The sequence below is a fragment of the Enhydra lutris genome, unplaced genomic scaffold (assembly GCF_002288905.1).
Source record: "Enhydra lutris kenyoni isolate GAN:26980312 unplaced genomic scaffold, ASM228890v2 scaffoldscaffold66, whole genome shotgun sequence".
Classification (NCBI taxonomy): domain Eukaryota; kingdom Metazoa; phylum Chordata; class Mammalia; order Carnivora; family Mustelidae; genus Enhydra; species Enhydra lutris.
The window spans coordinates 6777714-6803087 of NW_019154150.1; the positions used below are offsets into that span (position 1 = coordinate 6777714).

General features: G+C 46.9%; 1 protein-coding gene across 1 annotated transcript in view; it reads left to right on the plus strand.

The window, feature by feature from the left end:
- The window catches only part of LOC111159077 (galactosidase beta 1), a 79346-nt gene that overhangs the window by 11853 nt on the left and 42119 nt on the right, over window positions 1-25374 (plus strand). The window contains exons 2-9 of the mRNA XM_022521465.1: window positions 8002-8171; window positions 9606-9756; window positions 10312-10372; window positions 12143-12237; window positions 18211-18391; window positions 21901-21959; window positions 22667-22788; window positions 22874-22914. Of these exons, the coding sequence (XP_022377173.1) occupies window positions 8002-8171; window positions 9606-9756; window positions 10312-10372; window positions 12143-12237; window positions 18211-18391; window positions 21901-21959; window positions 22667-22788; window positions 22874-22914 (880 nt within the window). The remainder of the gene's footprint in view (window positions 1-8001; window positions 8172-9605; window positions 9757-10311; window positions 10373-12142; window positions 12238-18210; window positions 18392-21900; window positions 21960-22666; window positions 22789-22873; window positions 22915-25374) is intronic.

The following is a 25374-nucleotide window of genomic DNA, read 5'->3' on the forward strand; positions in this document are numbered from 1 at the left end:
CAATTGCCTTACTTCTGTCAGAGGTACCACAGCCCAAAGATGTTAAGGAGGCCCGGCCCTCTTAGACTAGATCCCCTCAGGTCCTTCAATGTTGAGAGGAGTCACTTTGGAGCTTTGAAACAGATTTTCCCTATTGACCTTGGCCATGACAGCCACCATTTAGCAGCTGTCTCTTAGGTGATGTGGCTTCTGTGGCTGTCCCCTTCACTCCACTGTGTGCTACTCTTCCAAGCCTCAGTTTCAGGGACTTGTCACAGTTCCTTGGGTCCCAGTAACATGATGTTGTCTATCAGATCAGCGTGACATCCCATGAGATGTGCTGATGATGGGGTCTCTCGGAGAGAATGGGGCAGTGGGGGTGGGGTGGGGGGCTGGGACTAGAGAGAGAATGTGTACTGCTATCCTGCCCACTTACAAACAAACCACTCTTGATCCTTTCTACTGAGAGTTTTGAAAAGAATAGAACATTAGCCACAAACCCAAACCCTGGGTTTTCCACTTGGCTCTTCCTTCCATAATGCCTCTGACTTGTGGTGTGGGCTCAGGGTCTATTAAGTAAAGCCATCCCAGTTTGCACTCAGGACGAGGGAAATCACTGTAGGATAGGAGCTCCTTGTTGAACCCACGTAGAAAGGCCTGGGCGGGCCGTGGCTCCCTTTCTCCCCAGTCTCCTAAAGAGCGGTAAATGCCATCACATTTCCGGACACCTGGTATGTCTGCTCAGGTGTATCCAGCCATCCCCAGAAGGCCATTTTCCCCAGGTACCCCAGTCCTACTGGGGAAGGCATCACAGGGTTCTTCCTCGAGAGATCCATGCAACCCTCCCTTCAGTCAATTGGCATTTGTTGGAGAGGCTACCCCAGAGCTGGGAACTGGAGGAAGGAATCACAACTTTCCATTGCAGTGGCTGATGTCAGCCTTTTGCTCAGGAGTTCTTGGTTTTTTTTTTTTTTTCTTGTTAGACACGTCAGGCAGCACCCTAGCTGGTTCCACAATCGTCCCACCCACTGGAAGTGCTGGGGTCTGTTGCACTCTCGCCTAGCTGGTCATTGTGGTGCTTATGTGGTCCCTTACTGGGCTTCTCAGGGATACCAGGGCCCTCCTCAGCATGGCGTTCCTTCCTAACGGGAGTGTACTCTAGCCTGTCCTTGGGGATATAGTCAGATGGGGGTTGTCTGGTCAATCATGTTTACATTCCCATCTCTTTGAGGCATCTCACAGTTCCTCAGGATGCTAAGCCCATCCTGGCATGTCCACCTCATTTCCCATAGGCCAGCATCATGCCCAGGTTCCAAGGAGCCGGATTCCAACAGCGTCGCAACTAGGTTACCTTTATCCAGATGGTAACTCACGGGTCATGGGACAGTGCACTGTGAGAGTAAACTTCCCTCTAGCCGGCCTTACGGTCTGTCCCTCAAGGTCCTCTACCAGTGTGCCCACATGGCTAAGTCCTGAGCCTTACCCTTCTAGCTGGAGACAATAGTCTCTTTAACGATGGCCACAGAAGCCTCTGGCATCACAGAATGCCTGCGGTGGATGTTGATCCCATCTGGCAATCTTTCTTCAAAGCCTCTAACTCTGTGAATAAAAATCAGCCAACCTCACAATCCTTTAATTACCAGTACATCCTACCACCCCTCGCCATTCCAGGGGTAGAGCTAATGCAGATGCCAACTCCTCCCCCTCTGCCTGTGGCTTCTCTCAATCCAGCACAAGTGAGGACCTAGAATTCGTATTTGCATAATGTGGGGTGTCCCCACCCACTTAAGACCAGCCTGTAGGGTTCTTGTGGCTGTCTGACAGAAACAAGAGATCCAGGTCTAGGTTCACAGCCTGAGGATCTGCTCTTGAGGCCAATCCTGGTACCACTGCCTTAATTTGGGTTCTTTAGAAGCATAACATGAAGCAAGGGCTTGAATGCAGGTGATCTGAGAAGTGATCTGAGAATGCAGGCATGAAGCACAGGTGGGAAGAAACAGGTCTGTATGAGGATGTGTCATGGTTCTCGCTGTGGGCAGTAGGGCCAGGGTTCTGTCAGCATCTCCTGGAAGGTACACAGAACATCTCCAGGATTGTCTGCCTACAAGTGCAGCTGTCCACCCCATTGGCTGAGGTTGGCCCGAGGAGCATGGGCACTCCTGCTTCCCTGGGCGAGCAGGTTCCTGTCTCGGGGCAGGAAGGCACAAAGCCCCAGGGTGTGGGTCTGAGCTGAGACACTGTCAGCACAGAGCATACTGAGCTCACACACTACTGGCCACGGGCTGCAGCTGACATAGGTATGCTTTAAAAGAGCGCTTCTTGGGGCACCTGGGTGTCTCAGTGGGTTAAAGCCTCTGCCTTCGGCTCAGGTCATGATCTCAGGGTCCTGGGGTCGAGCCCCGCGTCAGGCTCTCTGCTCAGCGGGGAGCCTGCTTCCCTTCCTCTCTCTCTGCTTGCCTCTCTGCCTACTTGTAATCTCTGTCTGTCACATAAATAAATAAAATCTTTAAAAAAAAAAAAAAAGCCCTTCTCAGTCTTCTCTTTTTACTCTTGATGAATGGAAGATCTTTCTGCAAGGGCAAGAGCATCTCGTCAGTCTCAGAAGCCACATTATGCTCTATCATGCACGTATGCGTGTCTGCTTCCCATTCACGGTCAAGGCTCTTACCGTAGAAACCAGCATTTATTTCATCAGGACACTTTTTTTTTAAGATTTATTTGTTTGTTTGGAGAGAGCATTCGCCCTAGCACGGGTACAAGCAGGGGGAGGGGCAGAGAGAAAGGGAGAGAATCTTAAGCAGACACATGCTGGGCCTGGAGCCTGACCCAGGGCTCGATCTCATGATCCTGAAATCATGCCCGGAGCCGAAATGAAGTCTCTCGCTCAACCCACAGTGCCACCCAGGCGCCCTTCATCAGGGCGCCTTTTTAATTTTGTTTGTATGTATTTTTCCAGTTTTATTGACAAATGACTCTCCTCACTGTATAAGTTCAAGGTGTACAGCATGATTTTATTTACATATACTGTGATCACCACAGTAGCTAATGTCAGTCTTCTCATGTTGACACAATGGAAAGGAAAGAAAGAAAAATGGAAGAAAGGAAAAAGTTTTCTCCTTGCCATAGGATTTGTAGGATTTACCCTCCTTTTTTTTTAATCTAAGATTTTATTGGTTATGAAGCGTGCCTGGGTGGCTTAGTCAGTTAAGCAGCCTACTCTTGGTTTTGGCTCAGGTCATGATCTCAGGGTCCTGGGGTCGAGCCCCACATCAGGCTCCTTGCTCAGTGGGGAGCCTGCTTCTCCCTCTCCCCCTGCTTATGCACATGCTCACTCGCTCTCAAATAAATAAAATATTTTTAAAAATTTATTTATTTTGGGGGGATAGGGAGAGGGAGAAGCAGACTCCGTGCTTAGTGCCGAGCCTTATGGAGCTCCATACCGGGACCCCAATATTGCGACCTGAGCCAAAATCAAGAGTTGGACATTCAACCAGCTGAGCCACCCAGGCACCCCTAGGATTTACCCTAAGAGCTTTCCTGTATATCACACAACAATGTCAACTATAGTCACCAATGTTGTACATTTTGTCTCTAGTGTTTATTTATCTTTTAGCTGGAAGTTTGTATCTTCTGAACTCCTTTCTCCAATCCCCCCCTTTTTAAAATTTTGTCAACATTTTATTAGGAAAATTGTCATACATAGAGTTGAAGGAACTTCATGCTTACCATCCAGATTCTATCATTAACATATTACTGTCGATCTATCCCTCCATCCATCCACCCATCAATCCATCTTATTTTTTAGATGCGTTCCAAAATAAGTTGCAATGTACTTTCCACTCCAAGTGTGTCGTGCATCATTAATTAGAGGTGAATATTGTTTATAGCTCTTTTTCTCCCTTTATGGTGAACTTTACAGACAATGAAATATACAAATCTAAGGGTACCCTTTGATGAGTATTGAGAAATGCACACCCTATGTAATCTGAAATCCATATTCAGCTAGCTTACCGTTACCCCAGGAAGTTCCCTCATGTTCCTTACCAAGCAGTCCGTGCCTCCCCCTCCCAAAGGCAACAACTACCCCTGATTTTTTTTCCCAGCATAGATTAGATTTGCGTGTTCTAGAACTTCATATAAATGGGCTCATACAGTATGAACCTTTTGTGTAGGGCTCAAACTCAGCATGACAGTTTTGAGATTTATCCGTATTATTGGCTGTACCCGTCATTCTGCTTTATTGCTGAGAAGTATTCTATTGTATGAACACACCAAGCTGCGATCCTCCCTCCTGCTGATGGACATTTGCTTACTTCCGGTTTTAGGCAATTATGAATGAAGCTGCTGTGAACATGTGTTACACGTCTTTTCATGAACGTATGCTTTTGTTTTTCTTAGAACCAAGAAAAAGGCTTTATTTTGAGGTGCGATTTGGTTTTTTAACAGTGTGGCAATTAAAACAAACACACAAATGAACAAAGAGAATACCATGTGTCCATACCAGGTTCCACAGTGATCAGCTTGGCTCCGTGTGCCCTCTGCTCTTTAATTTGCTCTTTTTCTTTTCCAACTCTAGTAACCTCAGAGTTTGTATCCTTCCACCCAGAAAAACTTCCGTATGTATGTCTAACTGATGAGAAGTTTTTCTTTTGTGTAATCAGCATGCTTTTGTTTTAGCCAACAGAATGAACAGTAATTCTTTTAATTCCACCTCATGCCTGGTCTCTGTTCAGACTTTCCGTGTCTCAACATTGGATTTTTTTGCAGTTCATTAGAATCAGGATCCAAACCAGGTTCCCATGTTGCATTAGGTCATTATGCCTCTCAAATTCTCTTTTATTTTCTAACAATATTCTCTTTATTTTGTCTGATTTTAATGCCATCAGTCTATTGAAGCAACTCTATCATTGGACTTCTAGAGCGTCCCACATTTTGGATTTGGCATATTTTACTTCTTTGAGCTATTGGTAGACTGAGGTTCAGTTGAGGTTCAAGTTCAGTAACAAGGACTGCTTCTAGGTGGGGCTGTACTTCCTGTTGAATCACAGCATGAGGGACATAATGTCTGCTTGTTCCATTTTTAAGAGGCTGATATGAGCCAAGGAATCATGTACCTGTAACTCACAGGGGTTAATATCTGTGCTATCTTTAATTTCCCCTTTAATTTCCTCTTTTAAGTCTCTCTCCTTTTTTAAGTGCCCCCAATTTTTCCACCTGAGACCAGCGGGAGCCTCTTCAGGTTAGCCCCCATGTCCTACATCTAACCACCACCCCTTGGTCCTGGGGGTTCCTCCTGTCCACTGCCCACCTCACTGCCGCCACCACGGTCCATGACTCTGCTTCCTTTTTGCTGCTCCAGGAAAAGGCCAGAGTGCGCGACATTTGAAAACACACACTTTCATGTGACCTTCTGTGTAAGTTGCTCTCCACAGCTCTTGGCGTGAAGCCCAGGCCCACGAATGTGCATGTCAGGCGCATTTAGTCTGGTCCCTGTCCACCTTCAGTTCCCTGCTGTGCACTGTCTGTATTGAGGTTCTGGGGCCCCTTCTCAGCATCCCACACACTGTCTCCTCTGCCTGTGTCCTTCCCCTTGCCCACAACTTCCTTATCCTGGGGCTTAGCTCAAGCTGGTAGTTCCCAACGCTGTCTGCACATGACATCATCATCTGGGCAGTTTTAAGAAATGCCGATGCCTCCACCCAAGATCAATTAAAATCTGAATGTCTGGGGGTGAGTCCTCACTTTGCTATTTTTAAAAGTTTGCACAGCTGATTCTGATGCATGGCCAAGGTTGAGAAACAGAGTTCCTCCCTCTGAGAAATTTGTCCTCACGCCCCACTCCCGGGTTACATGCCATTTATTACCACTGCAGCATTCTACTCCAGCCCTGACCCCAGCTTTATTGAGGTATAATTGATACTAATACTGTGTCAGTTAAGGTGTGCAGCGTGAACAGTTTATCCTTTAGCATCTGGGCCTCACGATGTTGATACCTGGTCTAGAAAGAAGCTTCTTGTAGGTTGTGGCCCCGTCTGGGTGGCTCTTTCTGAGACTACTTATAAATGGACAGTAGGGAGATATTTGGGCTGCATTCTGGGGTTGTTTGAATGCAGGGATGGTGCTCCGCTGAGTGGGACAAAGGCCAGAGTCCATAGTCTGCTAAGATCACACCTTGGCAACCTCATGTGCTCCTCTGAGCCCTTTCCCCTAGACAAGCAGGCTGCAAAGAGCCCCCTGCATTTCCCAGTGGCTTACCCCTTTCTACCTGTCTAAAGAATTTCCCCACCTCATGTGCCACCTCTGTACTCACAGAATGGTAGGAAACCCTTTTTTGGCACCTAACTACATACATGCTGTGAAAATGTTTTTAAAATCATCCATTAGGGCACCTGGTCTAAGAAGTAACTTATATTTTTCGTGAGTTTCTCCAGGAGTTTCTTGCCTTTACTAGAACAAAGTGATAAGCGATTGATGCTCTGGCCCTTCTTTAGAAATGATTCTTTTTTTTTTTTTTTTTAAGTATTTATTTATTTATTTATTTGACAGAGAAGAGACAAGAGAGGGGAGCGGCAGGGAGAGAGAGAAGCAGGTTCCCATGGAGCAGAGAGCCTGACATGGGGCTCCATCCCAGAACCCTGGGATCATGACCTGAGCCGAAGGCAGATGCTTAACGACTGAGCCACCCAGGTGCCTGAGGAATGATTCTTAAATTAGCTATTTATTTATTTTTGGTTAGCTTTACTAAGATGAACTCACATATAGTACAGCTTTCCATTTGCCTCTGAGCGATTTACTCCAAGTTGTTTAACTTTTTATCACAGTGCTTTAATTCCCTAGTTAGATTTCAGGCCGAATGTCTAGGACTTGGGGTCTTACAGTTGTTTCCAGATATGACTTCAAGGGAAGACTTCAAAGCTGTCATGGACTGTGGTGCTGCTATGAAAAAAAGGTTTAAAAAAAAAAAAGCCTAAAGCTGCACAAGGAATCTTACCAACAATGAAGGAAAGCAATTAACTGGTTTCTTAGGGCCCTGGTCCTGTTGGCACCTGTGACCCCTCACTGCCTTTTCCCGTCCACCAGAGGGCAGTGTTCTATTCTACCTAACTGTTGGCTTCCCTTTCACATCCTAGCATTTTAGCTTCTGAACCAGTCCCCAGTGTTTCTCGAAATTTAATTTGCCTAGATTTTTTGACTTTGCTAGACATACACCTTTCATTGCAACCCAGTGGAGACCTACATCAAGTGCAACTCTATATATGTATGTACAACAGAATCTTCATAAAATAATACTTGTCTTTACCAGGTGCTGTACACTGATATTTTCTGTTCTCTTTCATTTAAACAAGTGCCGATCAAAAAAAAAGTTTTTTTTAAGTGTGAGTCGTCACCCAAATTAGGTTCATGATTCACAAATTGGATTGCAGCCCATAATTTGAAACAGACTGCCTTCAAGTTCACTTAGTGGACTTGAAGTGTTCACATCCTGCGTGTTTGTGGAAATGGAGATGTGGGTTTAGAGAGCGTGTTTGCCTCATCGCTGCAGGACTTGGAGCCCCAGCTGGGATGGCTGACTTCTCATCTCTTGCTCTCAGCCCAGTGACATGACTGTCACGGTCCATCCAGTGCTCCAGCCAGTCACAGCCACAGGGAAGGAGGGTGTCTATATATGTGTTCTATTCCCAGCACACTGGGCTTTGCTATACCAAGAAGAGACTCACCTTCAGCAGGGTTTTCTCTTTGGTAATATAATTTCTGTGTCTCAGCCGCCGATTGTCACGCTGGTGCTGGACAGGTAAACTCTTTGGAGTCCTGCCTGTGGGTCCTCCCTGATGGATTCTGTGGCCTGGGTGCATTAGCCACTGGCTTAGCAGTGCTCTGTTTTACAGCCCAGAACCTAGGCCTTAACTCCATCAGCAAATTCCGCAGATGAAAGAGGCAGGGGGCCGCTTGCCATGGTCAGAGTGTCTGCTTCCAAAATGCGGAAGGTGGAGGTTCTCACGTGATCCCCTCCTTGCTCTGTAGAATGCTTCCCAGAGGACGTTCAAGATCGACTACCATCACAACCGTTTCCTGAGGGATGGCCAGCCCTTCCGCTACATCTCGGGAAGCATTCACTACTCCCGCGTGCCCCGCTTCTACTGGAAGGACCGGCTGCTGAAGATGAAGATGGCTGGGCTGAACGCCATCCAAACGTAAGTAAGAGGGCACCGGGCTCTCCCCTGGGCCAAGACACCCACACCTGGACAGAGGTACAGCCCCCAGTGCAGCTAGTGGTTTCGTTCCTTGGAATGGGACATGGTGTAATCTGGTGTTCTGGGAGGGGCTTGGCATGAACTCAACTAGCCCTTCTTCCGATAATTAACCACTTCTTCCGATCTTGAACTTTGCCACTGAAATCATAAAATGAACCTCAGCTTGTGAAGGCAAAGGGGAGTAGTAGTGATTGAGCATTTGCCAGGTGTAGGGCACTTTCCATGAAGGACTCCATTTCTTCAGTCCCATCTACAGCTGGTGAAACTGGGATTTACCCAAGTGCGTCTTTTTGGACAGCCATCTCTCTAGCATTTAGAGGTAACTGTGTTTGTAGGCAGCCACAGCTTCCCTGAGCTCTTGGGGGCATAGGCCACAGTAGGTAGATTGCTGAACCCAGTTTCCCTTTGTGGTTCTGCGGGATAATTCTAGAGCCTCGAGTTACAGAATTACCCCAATAACTATCTCTCCTCATGTCTTCTGTTGTTGCATGGTGACTAACTGGGGGGAAATTTGGGGCAGCTGGCCACTCTGGTTTTCACACTACTGATGAGGATTGCAGATAGCCTCTTCAAGATAAGGGGTGAGAAAAATGCAGAGGCAGATCCCTGGGGCCGGGAACCTACCTGCAGTTTAACACTTAGCCCTGGGGGACTAAGGCCATGGGATTGTGGGAAAAGGCCACGAGCCAGGGGTCATCCGAGAGACCTCTGTGATGGCATTTGTGGCCTGGGCTGAAGGCAGCCAGGGGAACTGGTGGAAGTTTTTGTCATGACTTCCTGTGTGCGTTCCTGACAAAATCTTTTGCAGGAGGATACAGGGTCAGAGGTTTGGGGTTTTTGTTGTTTTTTCTTAAAAAGCATTTTCTAGAAAATAAGTATACCTCTTACTATCTTAGCATGGATATTTTCATTTTCCCTCGGCCTTATACAGGCATAAATAATTTTTATATAGTAGTAATTCACGTTCATGTAATTCTCTTTTTTTTTTTTTTAAGATTTTTTTTTTTTTAATTTATTCGACAGAGAGAGATCACAAGTAGACAGCAAGGCAGGCAGAGAGAGAGAGTGAGAAAGGGAAGCAGGCTCCCTGCTGAGCAGAGAGCCCAATGCGGGACTCGATCCCAGGACCCTGAGACCACGACCCGAGCCGAAGGCAGCGGCCTAACCCACTGAGCCACCCAGGCGCCCCTCTTTTTTTTTTTTTTTAAGTCATTACACAGGAACGGGGCTTCCTTGTGGGTCATAAACTTGAACATGTCCTTGCCACTAAGTTTGGTTCCATTGGGGGGCTGCTGGAGGGAGCTTATACTGATGGTTCAGAAATGCCCGGATTTCTGAGCTGTTTCCAGGAAGGGGCTGTGTGTGTCTTGGCAGGTACGTGCCCTGGAACTTTCACGAGCCACAGCCAGGACAGTACGAGTTTTCCGGGGAACAGGATGTGGAATATTTTATTAAGCTGGCCCATGAGCTGGGACTGCTGGTCATCCTGAGGCCTGGACCCTACATCTGTGCAGAGTGGGATATGGTGAGTACAGCTGGGCTGGGTTCTGCCTGGCTGGCGTGCACGACCAGCTGGGCTGGCGGCTGGAGATCTGGGGGACAGTGAGTGAGAGCAGTTTCAATAAGTCTCTAATTCCAGGGTGTACTGAGCCTGTCCCTGTAGCCCGGACAGGTGTGTCCTTTACCTTGGAGGTGCCTCAGCAGAGAGGGGCCGATAAGGGTCAGAAGGCAGGCATCCCCCTCTTGGTGCTCACTCACATGGCTCAGTTTCCCCATTGTAAAAAAACGGGTCATGGTATGGGCTCTGTCTCCTGCCCAAGGTAGTCGAGAAGCCAAGTGGATAATCTATACAAAGGCTTTGATTCTCCAAACATGGCATGTGTGTAAAGTCATCTGACTTTCACTCTTGTATTTCTAATTTCCTTGAAAGTTACAAATGAGAAAGCCCAGTTAATACCCCTTCTTCATGAAACTTTTTTTTCTTCACTGTTAAAATAATTCCTATCCCCTCCCCCATCCCCAGACCTTATAATGGCTTTTCTCTTCCTCTTTTCTCCCCCACCCCCCACCCCCATCCTAGGGAGGATTACCTGCTTGGCTCTTATTAAAAGAATCTATTATTCTCCGTTCTTCAGACCCAGGTAAGTTGTTACAGATGTCTTGAGATTACTTATGATATCTTTGGACATTTTATATCCAAAGTGCCAGGTATTTGGAAGGCTGGGGTACTTCTGTCCCTCTGAAAGCTTGCTGGAAGTGTGAGGGTTAATCACTGTCCACTGCAGGCATCGCATGTGTGGGAAATAGGGCTCACTTGAACTATCTGACCAGATCTTGCTGATAAACTGGTAGCTTTGAACTGGCATTGGGCCCTGTTTGTGGTTTACCGACTCACTTCAATGCTTTCTCTGCCTACTTTCTCAATAAATTACATGGCCAGTGATAGCATCTAGCTAATCAAAATGGCAATTCATTTGTCTGCCTTTACAGAGTGATTTGTAAATGAAGTCTTTTGCTTATCTTTTTAAACAACTAGAAAATATTTTAGCTGTGAATAATCACCCTGATCAGTGACAAGCTCCCGTTTGGCTGCATTTCTGTCTTCTGAAGACTTCAGTTTTTCCTTGTGATGCTAGTGTTGGAGATGGTGATAAGAGCAGCTAACTTTGATTAAATTAAAATAAAAAGGACAAACACCCAGTAGTGCACTTGCTGGGCCATAAGGTAGCTCTATTTTCAACTTTTTGAGGAACCTCTGTACTGTTTTCCAGAGAGGCTACACCAGCTTGCATTCCCACCAACAGTGTAGGAGGGTACCCCTTTCTCTGCATCCTCAACAACATCTGTTGTTTCCTGACTTGTTAATTTTAGCCATTCTGACTGCTGTGAGGTGGTATCTCACTGTGGTTTTGACCTGTATTTCCCTGATGCTAAGTGATGTTGAGCATTTTTTTCATGTGTCTGTTTGCCATTTGGTTGTCTTCTTTGGTGAAATAGTGATCTGAAGGGGCACGTGCACCCCAATGTTGACAGCAACAATGTCCACAACAGCCAAACTGTGGAAAGAGCCCAGATGTCCATTGACAGATGAATAGATAAAGAAGATGTGCTTCATATCTAAATGGAATATTACTTAGCCATCAAAAAGAATGAAATCTTGCCATTTACAATGAGTTGGATGGAATAAGAGAGTATAAGTGAACTAAGTCCATCAGAGGAAGACAAATGCCATATGATCTCACTCATATGTGGTATTTAAGAAACAAAACAGACGAGTATAGGGGAAGGGAAGGAAAAATGAAGACAAAAACAGGAGAGAGGCAAACCATAAGAGACTCTTAACTATAGGGAAGAAACCGAGGGTTGCTGGAGGGGAGGTGGGTGGGGGATGGGGTAACTGGGTGATGAGCATCAAGGACAGCATTTGATGGAATGAGGACTGGGTGTTCTGTGCAACTGATGAGTCACTGAACTCTACCTCTGAAGCTGACAATACACTATATGTTACTATATAAATCGAATTCAAATTTATAAACTTGAAAATAATAAAATAAATAAAAAGGAAAAAACAACCTGCCCTACTCTGACAGAGAGAAAGACACACCATTCAGGCATTCTTTTCTTCATTCAACAAACATGGGTTGGATGCCCCCTGGGCTCCAGGCTTTGTGTGTAGTGGCGAGGACAGATACCATGCCTGTTGTTCCTTGTCCACTGAGAGCTCATTGAGGAGGTGGCTCCTTGCAGGAGAAATTCCGTGACACTTCCAGAGCACACAGCCACCCCGTTTCACATCATCATTGAAACCAGCATATCCTGGTCTCAGCGGCCAGCTCCAGGGTAATGAGGCAGACTTGTGTCTATTTGCAGGAATAGGTATGGAGTGGAGTTAAACCTGTCTTGTTTTCCAGACTACCTTGCAGCCGTGGACAAGTGGCTGGGAGTCCTCCTGCCCAAGATGAAGCCTCTCCTCTATCAGAATGGAGGGCCAATCATAACGGTGCAGGTAACCTCGGAGATGAGCAAGGGCGGGCTTTCATCCATCCACGGTATATGCAGAAGTGATGTGTCTCTGAGCCACACAGATCTGTTTCTCTGCGAGGCAGTGCCACAGCTGGTGATTTTATTGAAGTTGCATTGTGGGGACGCATTATCATTTTAAATGCCTGCCATATACCAGGCTGACTGCCCTATAGATGCTATTCAGTTATTCCAGCCACCGTCTCTTTTAGTAGAAGAACCTTAGAGAGGTTGAGGGACTTAGCCAAGGTCACCCAGCTGGCAGGTGGCTGAATCTGGATGGCAGCCTAGGTCCCTTGGTCCACTGATCTTGTGGCCTCTTTCTCTAGTGTCTCTGGCTGCAGGGATGCAGGACAGACTGAATGCTCTGGTGTCTGTCCTGGTTCAGCTCTCAGTTCATGCTGGCATGGGAAGAGGATGCGGTGAATTGGTGGGCCGTTCTTTTTTCCCTCCCACTTCCTGCCCTCACTCCCCTTCTTCCATCTCTTCTTTGCTCTGCAAAGACTGTGATATTATGGAGTAGATCATGTGCCAAGTATTTCCCTTGTGAAAAACTGGGGCCTTGACCTGCAACACTTTGTGATGTTTGCAGAATTCCTTAGGTTAAAACATTAAAGTGTGTCCATTGGTCATTTGCCAAGGAATAAATGTGATGCTGGCTGCATCCTGAAACAGTGGGGTGCAGCGTGGTGCTCCCTACAAAAGTGTGGCCAAGATTTCCTGCTTAGGGCCAATACCAAGGACAGTGGTAGGGACATGTACTGTGGGAAGGGAGCATGGCTGCTCTCTTGGCCTGCAGGTGGAGGTCGAATGAGGCAGTGAGAAGGTGGACCTGGCCAGAGGGACCATGCCGACACTGCACGGTAAAGAGAGGCCAGGTTGCTGCTCCCAGAGGGATGACCAAGGAGCGCCGAATGCCCCCCCACCTGTCTTGAGTCTGCACTGGTTAAGTGTACAGGAGCCCATTTTTCTGTATGAGGACTTCAAGGCTGCAACTTGAGTGTGTCTTTGCGTGGCTGGGTCTTCTTCCTTTCTCTTAATCTCAGGTTTTCTGTAGTCTTCCTCGTTTTCTAGTCTCTGCTTCTTTCCAAGTTACTGAATTTTTGCTCACAACTTTTCTGTACCTTTTGGTTATCGAAATGCCACAAAAAGCATAATCGGATGTGAATGCTGCAGAGGAGAACGACGTTGGCTACACTGGGGGCATTGCTCGCAGCCTTGGACAGTGTGAACTTGACTTTGGGTCCTCCCCAGCCTCCTCCTCCTTTGCCTGTCACACCTCCACCTGCTTGACTGCCACCTAGTCCGTTTGCCCCTTGACCACTAACTAAGGAGTCAGTGCGGGATTTATAGAAGAATATGAGAAAAACCCAAATTTTCACCTAAATGGCAGGAGCCAGAAGCAGAGCTCTTCGTATTTCAGGGAGATTTCCTTGAATTTTTTTCCCATGCCTTTAAAAAATTTCTTTTTACAGAGTCAGTTTAAACTGTGTGACTAGTTTCTTACCCGATTTTCCTTATTTTAGTCTTATTTCATAAGCATTTTTTTACATCATTAAAAATTCTTTGGTACGCCTGGGTGGCTCCATTGGTTGAGCGTCTGACTTTGGTTCAAGGTCATGATCCCAGGGTCCTGGGATCAAATCCCACGTCGGGCTCCCTGCTCAGTGGGGAGTCTGCTTCTCTCTCTCCTTCTCACCTTTCTCATGTTCTCTCTCTCTCCTCCTCTTTCTCTCACAAAAAAAATCTAAAAAAAAAAAAATTCTTCCTACTGTACACCAAATTCATGGTGGCCTCTTGTCGTTTGAGGGCAGTCCCAGTAGGCACTCTGTCTGGACGCCTGCCCAGTTGGCTTAGTTGATGTCCACATGACTCAGAACCTCTGTTAGTGCCTCTGTTTGTGAGGTACTTGTGGCAGTCTGTCTGTGTTCATCCCTGACCACGGGCGTCTCCATTCTCTTCTGTTCCCCATGTATGTGACTGGCAGCTGTGAGGTCACGCCACAGGTCACTATTCCTCACATGCCCACCAACTGGCTCTAGAATGGAATAGAAAGCCAATGGGTCAGAAAATTGGCATTGCTTTGCAAAATTTTGGTATGCAGAAGTTTCTGTAAAAGCTGATTTTTGGGGACGTCTGGGTAGCTCAGTCAGTTAAGCATCTGCCTTCGGCTCAGGTCATGATCCAAGGGTCCTTTGATTGAGACCCACTTTGGGCTCCCTGCCCAGTGGGACCCTGTTTCTCCCTCTCCTCTGCTACTCCCCCTGCTTGTGCTCTCGCTCTCTTGCTCTCTCTCTGTCAAATAAATAAGTAAAATCTCATTAAAAAAAAAAAAAAAGCTGATTTCCATCTTGTCTACATTCAGGCCATGGGGCAAAATGATGGCTTGACTCAGTTTACCGTGTTTGTGCTCTTTTCTGGGTGCCTGGAGAGTCCAAAGAGACCCCTGTTTGTCTGCAGGCAGGGCAAGAATGAGGCTCTTGTCTTGAGGTGCAGCGAGCCAGCCTGGTCCTTTATTCATCCTAGCGACCCAGCCATGTAGCAAGTGTTCTGTTCTGGAGGGATTGGCTAGGCCAGTGCCATCTAAGCTGGTTGGCCTGTGAGGATGTTTATCGCAGTTTGTACCAAGACCACGCCTAAGGTAAGTAAAGCCGCTGATGCCTCTTAATAATACCCAAGATGAAAATGATCGGAGTGGGGCCCTTTCATGCACAACTTCGCTTCCTCTGGTGTACCGGGGTATTCGTCGCCCTGCTTCTACCTGATGTTGTGGAAGTTCAGTGACAGTAAAGGTCCCCAGTGCCTGTGGCTTCATTATTAAGGAGCTCACAGGATGAGCCCGTTACTCTTGATCGAACGAGGACCACTGTGGCCTGTTTTTGTAAACAAAGTTACGTTGGCACCCGGCCCCGCCCAGTTGTTCTTGTGTGGTCTTTGGCTGCTTTTGCACGTCAGTAGCAGAGTTCAGCGGTGCAGAGACCTGTGGCCACAGACGCTAAAATACTTACCCTGTAGCCCTTGATTGAAAAGGTTGACTGACCCCTTGCTCTAAAAAAATCAAGCGTTCCTCTGAATCTCACCATGACTTGTCTGTGTTTCTTTCCTCTCACCTTCCCTGTCTGCATACCACCCCTGTCTCTCTCTGGTTGACTCTAATGTCGCATATGAGTGTCCTCTGAGGAGCTCTGGGAGCCCTGACTGGGTGCCAAGTATTCATGAGGTGAATTGGCTAATCCTCATGACGGTCCCACGAAGGGGACTCGTTGGCCTCTCACTGATGACACTGTTTCACAGGCAGAGTCCCGTGGGAAAGAGATGGCACAGCTGACACTTGGGCGTGACAGCTGGGCCTCCAACGCCCATGCCCACAGCTCTGAGCTGCCTTGCAAACATGGACCTTTTTTTCTAATAATCTAGCCAAACTGTATTCATGCATTTCTTATAAGCCTGTTTATTTTAACGTACACTCCTGATAATAGTCATCATGATCCTGCGTAGTCAAAGCTTGAAAAAATAAGTGACCTTAGGGGCACCTGGGTGGCTCAGTGGGTTAAACCTCTGCCTTTAGCTCAGGTCATGATCTCAGGGTCCTAGGATCGAGCCCCACATCGAGCCTGCTTCCTCCTCTATCTCTCTCTGCCTACTTGTGATCTCTACCTGTCAAATAAATAAATAAAAAATCTTAAAAAAAAAAAAAGTGACCTTAAATGAGCTTTGGGCTGGGCTGCGGTGTTGGGCAGAGAGGAAGACGAAACGCAAAGGCTCTGGCCCACTTAGTTGCTCGAGCTGACCCTGGAGCTAGCTCTGAACTTGTGGATGACCAGAAGACAAAGGAACACATACCCATTTAAATAGATCGTGTTAAAAGAGGGGAGAAAAAGAAAATGAGGAAAGTATCTTGCCAGTATTTGCAAAGCTTTTCTTCAAGTGGCTCTCAATTATTTCCAAAGGCACACCTGTAGGATCAATCAAAGTGTCAGGAGCCCCAAGGAGGGGTTTCCTGCTCTGTGTGAGGAGCAAAGTCCTCATTTTCCAGGGTGGCTTCAGGACCAGTGAAGCTCTTGGCGCTGGGCATACTCACTACAGTCTGAATCTGCAACATGAAAGTGTTATCAGAGGGATCCCCTCTGTCTGGGGAGAGAGTCATTCATTGAACTGTTCGGGAAGCAGCCCTGTGCAGAGAAGGGTGGTGGCATTCAGTCCTTCACGGTCCTGTGCCTCCTCCCTGACTGTCCACAGGCCATACAAAGCTACATCTAGCAGACAGGGAGTACTCACTACCTGTCTTCTTCCTGGAACAGTGCCTCTGCCCCTACAGCTGCCCTGGGCGGCCCCTGTGGGGAAGCTTCCTTACTGGTCTCTCCCAGCTACCTCTCTTGTAGGGGTTCCCAGTTTCTTGTGCTTGTGTTTAATGACTCTGGATCTCCAGGATCACAATTTATTTTGTCTCAAGTGCAGGTTGAAATTGGATGGCCAGGTATTTTTCTCATTTTTGTAAAATTGTGAACTCGGACACCAGTGTGTGGTGTAATGAAGTATTAGGATGGGAACCACCACCCAGTATGGGAACTAACATGTGGCCAGCACCCGAGAAGTTTCCCTGGTGTCTTTTCCACGGCCGTTCATTTCTTGGTATTTCTATTTTTAACACCTGCGTATATACCCAGAGTTACAGTTTGGTTGGGACTGTTTGAAGTTTCGGTGGGGGACATGCCATCTGTATTGCTTCCCTCACTCAGCATTGCAGCTCTAAGACTCTTTCGTGTATTGGGTGGAGCTGAAGGCCGTTCATTTTATTGCTTTACAGCAATGTTTCTTCACCTTGTTTTCACTGTGGCCCCTAAAGAGTCTCTTTAGACACTTTTGTCTAATTGCCCCCCCCACGAAATTGTAATGCTTTCCATCTACTGTATAAGCGTATGTATATCTGTGTTTTACAGATAAAAAAGAGTAAGGTGTTCTTTTCTCCTATAAGAATCCACTTTCACCTCTTTCGGGGCGCTGTCCACCCCCATCGAGAACTCGAGAAAGTGAAAATGCGTGGCGTGGGGCAGAGTCTCCCGCCCTCAGTACTGTTGCCCTCCTGCGCCTGATAATCCTTTGTTGTGGAGGCTGGCAGGCGGGAAGTTTGGGGGCCTCCCTTGGCCTCTACCCACTGGGGAAGCCAGCCGCACACTCTCTCACCCCCTGCCCCTTGTGACAACCCAAAAGAGCTGCAGACATTGTCATATATTCCCTGCGGGGGCGGGGACGGGGGGAATAACTCCTGGTGGAAAACCACGGATGCTACTGAACACAGACTGAGCATTGGTGATGGAGTACGAAAAGGAGGACTGCCCAAGTGTTTGGCAGTAGATCAGGGAAATGATGGTACATCCTTATCCAGCATTTGCCCTCGTGACTGCCATGGACATTTTGCATAGTGTGTTACAGTGCGGAGCTAAGGTTACAAGTGGTGCAACAATAGGATACCAGTTCTGAGAACAGAGAACACTGACTGTATCGTGTATATTTAGGGTGCGTGTACGTGTGTCAATCTGGAAGACTAAGTCGGAATGCTTGTAGCACTTATCTCTAGCTAAAGGAATTAACACATGATTTTTCTATTTTCTTTGCATTTCCCCCCATTTTCTAATATTCTTCCATGGGGAGATCTTATTTGTGTAACATTTAAAGTATCTGTTATTTGGTATAGGCTAGAACGTCACTCCAATCCGAAACCGACCTGGTGGTTTTTGTTGTTCTTTCTTTGGTGAAGTGGGAAGTAGTAGAAGGTAAGTTTTTATGCTGAGCTGCTCTTTGGAAAATGAGCTCGGAGGATCGAGATCAGGAAGTAGTTTTGGCAATCCTTGGGCCTTGTCACCTCACAGATGCCCAGGTGCCGTCTGCAAACTGAAGCTGGCGCTGGAATGAGCATATTGGGCTCTCCTGATTCCCCTGCCTCTTCTGTGACTTGTAGGTTGAAAACGAATACGGCAGCTACTTCACCTGTGATTACGACTACCTGCGCTTCCTGCAGAAGCTCTTCCACTACCACCTGGGCAAGGACGTGCTCCTGTTTACCACGGATGGGGCACTTGAGCCGTTCCTGCAGTGCGGGGCCCTGCAGGGGCTCTATGCCACAGTGGACTTCGGACCAGGTCGGTGTTTGTAGTCACAGTCAAATCCAGCTCAGGCCGTGCGGGCTGGGCAGTGAAACCCACCAGTCGCTCAGGGCAGCTGTGTTTTAAGTGGGTACATTGAATGAGATCTCAGATTTTCCGTTACCAAGGAACAGGTGAAATGGAAGAATGAATAAAGCAGCCTCCAGTGTACAGGTGATTTCATTTAAGCTGATTGGCCCTTTAGGGGCAAGAGCTCTGTTTTTAGCACTGGTGAGCACACCTGGAGCCCAGAGCCCAGAGCTCTGTTGTCTTAGGGACTGCTGCCAGGAGCTCTGCCCCGAAGCAGTCACCTTTCAGGGCTGTCCCTTCGGGCCTGTCCGCCCGGAGTGCTGGGAACTTCCCTGCCCTCCTGTTCTGAACTCAGCGCTGTGGACAGTGAGGGCCCACAGGTGGTCCGTAGATGCCGCACAGATCGTCTCCCCTGGCTCGGGAGGCTCTGGGGGCGGCCAGCATGGCTGGTGGGGGGCTCCTAGCTGTCGTAAATGTTAAGAGAGCAGCTTTCATGAAGGACCTGCCACCGACAAGGTAGCGTATACTCCTGAAAAGGCTCCCAGATTGGACTTGCTTGCTTTTACCTTTCTATGCTGTGAAGGACGTTATTGGGACAATCTAATTTTTTGGAATCAATTCTGTAGATTAGATAATAGGATTGTCTCCATGTTAATTTCCTGTTTTTTTAATAATTTTATTGTGTTTATGTAAAGGATGCTCTTGCTCTTAGGGAACGTACACTGAAGTATTTAAGGGTAAAGGGCCCTCCTGTGTGCAACTTACTGACAAATGGCTCAGAAAAAAATAAGTGTGTTGAGAGAGAGAGAGACACACTGGTAAAGCAAGCGTGACAAAATATTAACAATTGGGGAATCTTGGTTCTTTGGGATTATGAGTTCTTTATTCTCACAACTCTTCTTTAAGTTTGAGATTATTTCAAAGTAAGTGTTAACTCCCTTCCCGTCTCCCCTAAAAAAAAAAAAAGGCCTGCTCTTCAGGTACCATGAAGACCCCACTGCCTTGCTGGCTGAGAGGTACGACAGCCCACTCACATTCCACATGCAGCACTGGCTCTCTTTCAAGACAGGTGTACAGAAGACTGAAGTTGAACTTTGATTTTAAATTTTTTTTTAATTTTTATTGTTTTTAAATTTCTTTTCAGTGTAACAGAATTCATTGTTTATGCACCACACCCAGTGCTCCATGCAATACATGCCCTCCAGGGACGCCTGGGTGGCTCGGTTAAGCCGCTGCCTTGGGCTCAGGTCATGATTCTGGGATCGAGTCCCGCATGGGGCTCCTTGCTTGGCAGGGAGCCTGCTTCTCCCTCTGCCTCTGCCTGCTTGTGCTCACTCTCATTCTCTCTCTCTCTCTGACAAATAAATAAATAATAAATAAAATCTTAAAAAAAAAAAAAAATACATGCCCTCCATAATACCCACCACCAGACTCCCACAACCTCCCACCCCCCACCCCTCCAAAACCCTCAGATACTTCTCAGAGTCCATAGTCTCTCATGGTTCATCTCCCCCTTCAATTTCCCCCAACTCCCTTCTCCTCTCCATCTCCCCATGTCCTCTGTGTTATTCCTTATGTTCCACAAGTGAGTGAAACCATATAATTGACTCCTCTTGACTTACTGACTTATAATTGACTTATTTCTCTCAGCATAATCTCTTCCAGTCCCGTCCATGTTGCTACAAAAGTTGGGTATTTATCCTTTCTGATGGAGGCATAATACTCCATAGTGTATATGGACCACATCTTCCTTATCCATTCATCCGTTGAAGGGCATCTTGGTTCTTTCCACAGTTTGGCGACCGTGGCCATTGCTGCTATAAACATTGGGGTACAGATGGCCCTTCTTTTCACTACATCTGTATCTTTGGGGTAAATACCCAGTAGTGCAATTGCAGGGTCATAGGGAAGCTCTATTTTTCATTTCTTAAGGAATCTCCAAACTGTTTTCCAAAGTGGCTGCACCAACTTGCATTCCTACCAACAGTAGTTTTAAAGGCATTCCTCTACATTAGCAAAAAAGAAAAGGACTACTAGCTTTAAGTGAATCTAGTGTTTCTAGACACAGGATGTGTGGCAGCGGGCATTTGGTGATGGCCTGCTGGTTTCCTCCCACTTTGGCACTTTTCCCACCACAGTGATGAAGAAGTGCAGTATCTTTCTGTTGGGAGAAACAATGGGAAGGTTATTCTGGGTTTGTTCGAAACATTACCTGTGTGGGGTGATGGCGCAGTGGCTGCGGCTCTGGGATGAAGGACGGCCCCCTGGAGGGCCCGTGGACTTGGGGCAGGTGGGGCTTATGGGGGCCTCATTCATGTGTGTGGGACGGGGGCAGTGCCGGGGTCAGGTCACAGGAGGAAGTGCATGGGAACAGAACGGAGAGATCCGGATGCCGCCCGACGCTTAACAGTGGGACATTCACAGCCATAAAGTAAAGAGGATTCTACTCTGGATGGGCACGTTCTCTCCTGAAACCTGGCCTTACAGAAAGCAAGAGGTTATTGGGAGGTCTTGGCTGCTGTAGTCTCCACTCTGGGTACTTGCTGTGGGAAGTGGATTGTGAAGTCTGGGGTCAGGGTGTCCACGGCTTTGGCTAGAGAGACACCCTTTGTGGTTGCTCGGTCACTGAAGAAGGGCAGCCTGCCCCTCTGTGGGGAGAGCTTCATTCCCTTTAGAGGGGGAGGGACAAAGAATACCCCAGGGGCAAGCTCACATGCAGGCATCTTAATGGGATATTTTAGAAGGAAAACTTAGGAGCATGTAGCCTGGGATGTCTGATGATGTACAAATTCAAAATCAGCGTATATGCCATGATTCAGGCAGAAAGACCACATCCATCCCTTTGATTTGTTAATTACTGGGCAGATACCCATGGTACTATTATGTGTGTGATGCTGTGGAGGTTGCAAGGAAGTAATTTCAAAGCAAGCCCATCGGGGCACCTGGATGGCTCAGTGGGTTAAGCCTCTGCCTTCGGCTCAGATCGTGATCTCAGGGTCCTGGGTTCAAGCCCCACATAGGGCTCTCTGCTCAGCAGGAGTCTGCTTCTCCCTCTCCCTCTACCTCTCCCCCTGCCTGTGCTCGCTCTCTCAAATGAATGAATAAAATCTTTAAACAAAACAAAGCAAGCACATCCTATAGGGAGCATCTAGGTCAGATGTCTATTTGAAGAGAGAACACAAAACACGTATCCAGACCTTGGGGAAACTCAGACAAACCTATGACATGATCTCCTGAGGCGATGTAGTCAGGAGAGGCCAAGGGGACCTCTCAGAGAGGAAGCAGCATTCCGTGGTCCCCACATGTCCGGTGGGTGCATGGTCCGGGGCCAGCCTACAGCTGGCTGGGAGGTGTTCTAGGCCCACAGTGTGTGGCGAAGGGCGAGGCCTCAGGCTGAAGGTCTGTGAAGGGCTATTTTTACTTAACTTCTTATCATTCCAATGACTGACCTTTCTTCTCTCTCTCATAATTTTCAGGTGCCAACATCACTGCTGCTTTCGAAATCCAGAGAAAGAGTGAGCCCAAAGGACCATTGGTAAGAATTGGAGGTGAGGTGTGGGTTGAGGTGAGGTGGCTTGCTACTAACTGGGGGGGTGAGTCCTTGCTTTCTCTGGCCGTGGGATCAGGCTGCCCCACCTGTGCACAGAGCCTCTGCTGCTCGGTGAGCCATGGAGAGCCTGCATTCACAAACTCGGGGCGTGGTGGGGGGATTTCCTAGACCCTGAGACAAGAAGGCCCCAGAAGACATCCAGACTTCTTTCTCCTTCTTGAGACAAAGGGCGTGGCAGGGTAATTGCTCAAGAGAAACATGAAGTGAGTGGGGCCCACCTGGCAGAATACTTGGATGAGTTCCCCTCACCTTAAGTCAACCTGGGACTTAAAAATCCGGACTGACATAAAAGGCGAACTTAGATCGGATAATTTTATTAAAATATTTTGCCACCCAATTCTTTTGCCCAACAAACTTTCCTGCCTCATTTAAACTCAGGGTTGGCTGACAAAATTTTGTTGCAGGACAACTTTTCAGGAATTTCTGTATTGTCGGCACCTAAAAACTGTATTTGGGCAGTGCTGTCATTGGAGCCCCCCACCCCTGGTCTCCCAGCTCTGAGCTAAGCAGGACCTGTAACACGGTTCTCCACCCGTCGTTTGGTGGAGTAGAGAGGGTGAAAGGTACTGGGAGGTGCCAGGCTCCGAAGGTCCTAAGTCCATCCTAAGCTCCATGTCCTCTTGTCCTTCTAGGTGAATTCTGAATTCTATACCGGCTGGTTAGACCACTGGGGCCAACCTCACTCAACAGTGAAGACTGAAGTGGTGGCTTCCTCCCTCCATGATATACTTGCCCGTGGGGCGAATGTGAACCTGTGAGTGTCCATTTCTGGAGGGCAGGGCCCCCTCCACAGCTGTGGGCTCACAGTGAAGTATGTCTATTCTCTTGTTTCCTTGTAGGTACATGTTTATAGGTGGGACCAATTTTGCCTATTGGAATGGTAAGAACAATCCTACAGGTTGTGGAAGCTTATGCTAGAAGGTTTCTGGTGCTTGATTTGGGGGTAGGGAGTACCTACAGACAATTTTTATTTTCTATTTTTGTTTATTCCCAAATTTCCTGATATTATAAAAACTGCCTATATCATTTTTTAAATCATTAAAAAAAATTTTAAGGAACATGTGCACTTAGAAACCTTACTGTTTTATTTTTTTCTAATTTTTTAAAGTTTACTTTTTTTTTTTTTTTTTTAAGTAATCTCGACACCTAGTGAGGGGCTCAAACTCATCAACCTCGAGATCAAGAGTCATGTGCTCTTCCAACTGAGCCAGCCAGGTGCCCCAGCAACCTTATTGTTTTAAAACAAGTAGCTGGGCAATAGCTTACTTGCCCATGTATTCTGCTATGATCTTTTTCTTCTTCTTCTTCTTCTTCTTCTTTTTTTTAATGTTTTGTTGACATAGAATTCACACACCATAAAAATCACAATTTTAAAGCGTACTGTTTAGTGGTATTTAGTATATCACAGAGCTCTGCAACCATTACCACCATCCAATTCCAGAACGTTTTCACTACCCTAAAAAGAAACCCCTTACCCGAAAAACTCCCTACTCTCCCTCCTCCCAGTTCTTAGCAACCACTCATCTGTACTGTCTGTCTTTATGGATTTGCCTATTCTGGACATTTCTCATAAAGAGAATTATACAATATGTGGTATTTTGTATCTGGCTTCTTTCATTTAGCGTAATCTTTTCCAGGGCCATCGGTTTTGTAACATAGGTCAGCACTTTATTTTTTTTACTGACAAATAATATTCTATTGTATCAATACACAGTGTTTTGTGTATCCATTTGTCAGTTGATGGGTATTTGAGTTGTTTCCACTTTTTGACCATTATAAATAATGTTGCTATGAATGCTAACACGGAAGTATTCGTTTGAGTCCTCATTTGAGTTCTTTTGGGTGTATATCTCAGTGCAATTGCTGGGTCATGTGGTATAACTAACTCTGTGCTTAGTGTTTGAGGAACTGCTATGGTGTTTTCCAAAATGACTGTACCATACCATTTTTAATTCCTATATGGTCTCTTTTTATTTATTTTTATGTTTAACATTATTATTTTTTAAAGATTCATTTATTTAACAGAGAGAGACACAGAGAGGGAACACAAGCAGGAGGAGTGGGAGAGGGAGAAGCAAGCCCCCTGCTGAGCAGGGAGCCCAATGTGGGGCTCGATCCCAGGACCCTGGGATCATGACCTGAGCCGAAAGCAGATGCTTAACGGCTGAGTCACTCAGGCGCCCTCTTTTTATTTTTTTTAGTAGGAAAAATTATGACAAAATTCTCTTCATTGCCCTTGATTTTTGCAGACAAACCATGTTAGTTTTCTTCCCTCCGGCTCATTGCTCACCCTCTCCACACCTGCATTTTTCTCTCTGAATCATTGAAGATGCCCCTCAGTGCTGAGTTTTGGAAGCTTCATTTGGGCCTGAGTCTCCGAGGATCTGTAATTGGGTGGTACAGCTCCTGTGAACTGCTCTCTTTCGTGCAGGGTGGGATGGGCTAGGAGAAGACTTCGCTTACAGGTGTTCCTGATGTTACTACTATTACCAGAGCCAAGAAATGGAGATTCTGCAAAACTCAAATGTCACTTCTTAAAAGATCATAGTATGCCAGGCTTGCTCATTGAAGTCTTAGATCATGTCTGTGTGTTCATGTTCTTGTTAGAAACAGTTAAGACTTTGTGATACCTTTTTCATTCAGTAGATAAGGATTCCACCTACCTTCTATTCATGGAGTTGTGCCAAGCATCCAGTCCAGGAATAAGGACTGATATTTTTGGGAATCTTTACAGTCCATGGTACTATTTTTTTTTTAATTTTGTATTATTTTACTTAAAATGATATATTCTTCTTTTTAAAAAAGTAAGATAAGAACAACCACTCAGAAAATGGAAGTTGTCCTTCCAGAAAAAGTCTGTTGCATTGCTCCCAACCCTGCCAGAAACCATTAAAGTCTCTTTTCTGCCTCTGTTTTCCCCATTTAGGCCTCATAGCAGTCTCATCTGTGCCAGAGATTATGGACCCATTTTACAGATTAGAAAAGCAGGGTACCCAAAAAAAGTCCACGTTTCCCCTTCGGCTGGCAGGGGCTAGGGCTGGCCTCAGACCTGGGCCTTGAAAGCTGGTCATGGGCCTCATATCACCTCCTGCATCCTGAAACCCCACCAGCCCCACCTGTGTTTGTGGGCCTCTCTCACCTGCCCCAGTGCTTGGCCTCTTTGGGGACATGGAGGAGGGCCAGTCTGTGCTTCTTAGCAGCTGCTCTTCAGGCCAGATTCCCACAGAGAGCAATGAGAGCAAAACCCCTGGCGGGGAGCTCCCTGCCCATTCTGCCCACAGTAGATACACCTGCTCACGCAGGCACATGCACCACACTCTGCCTGTGTGCATCCCCATCT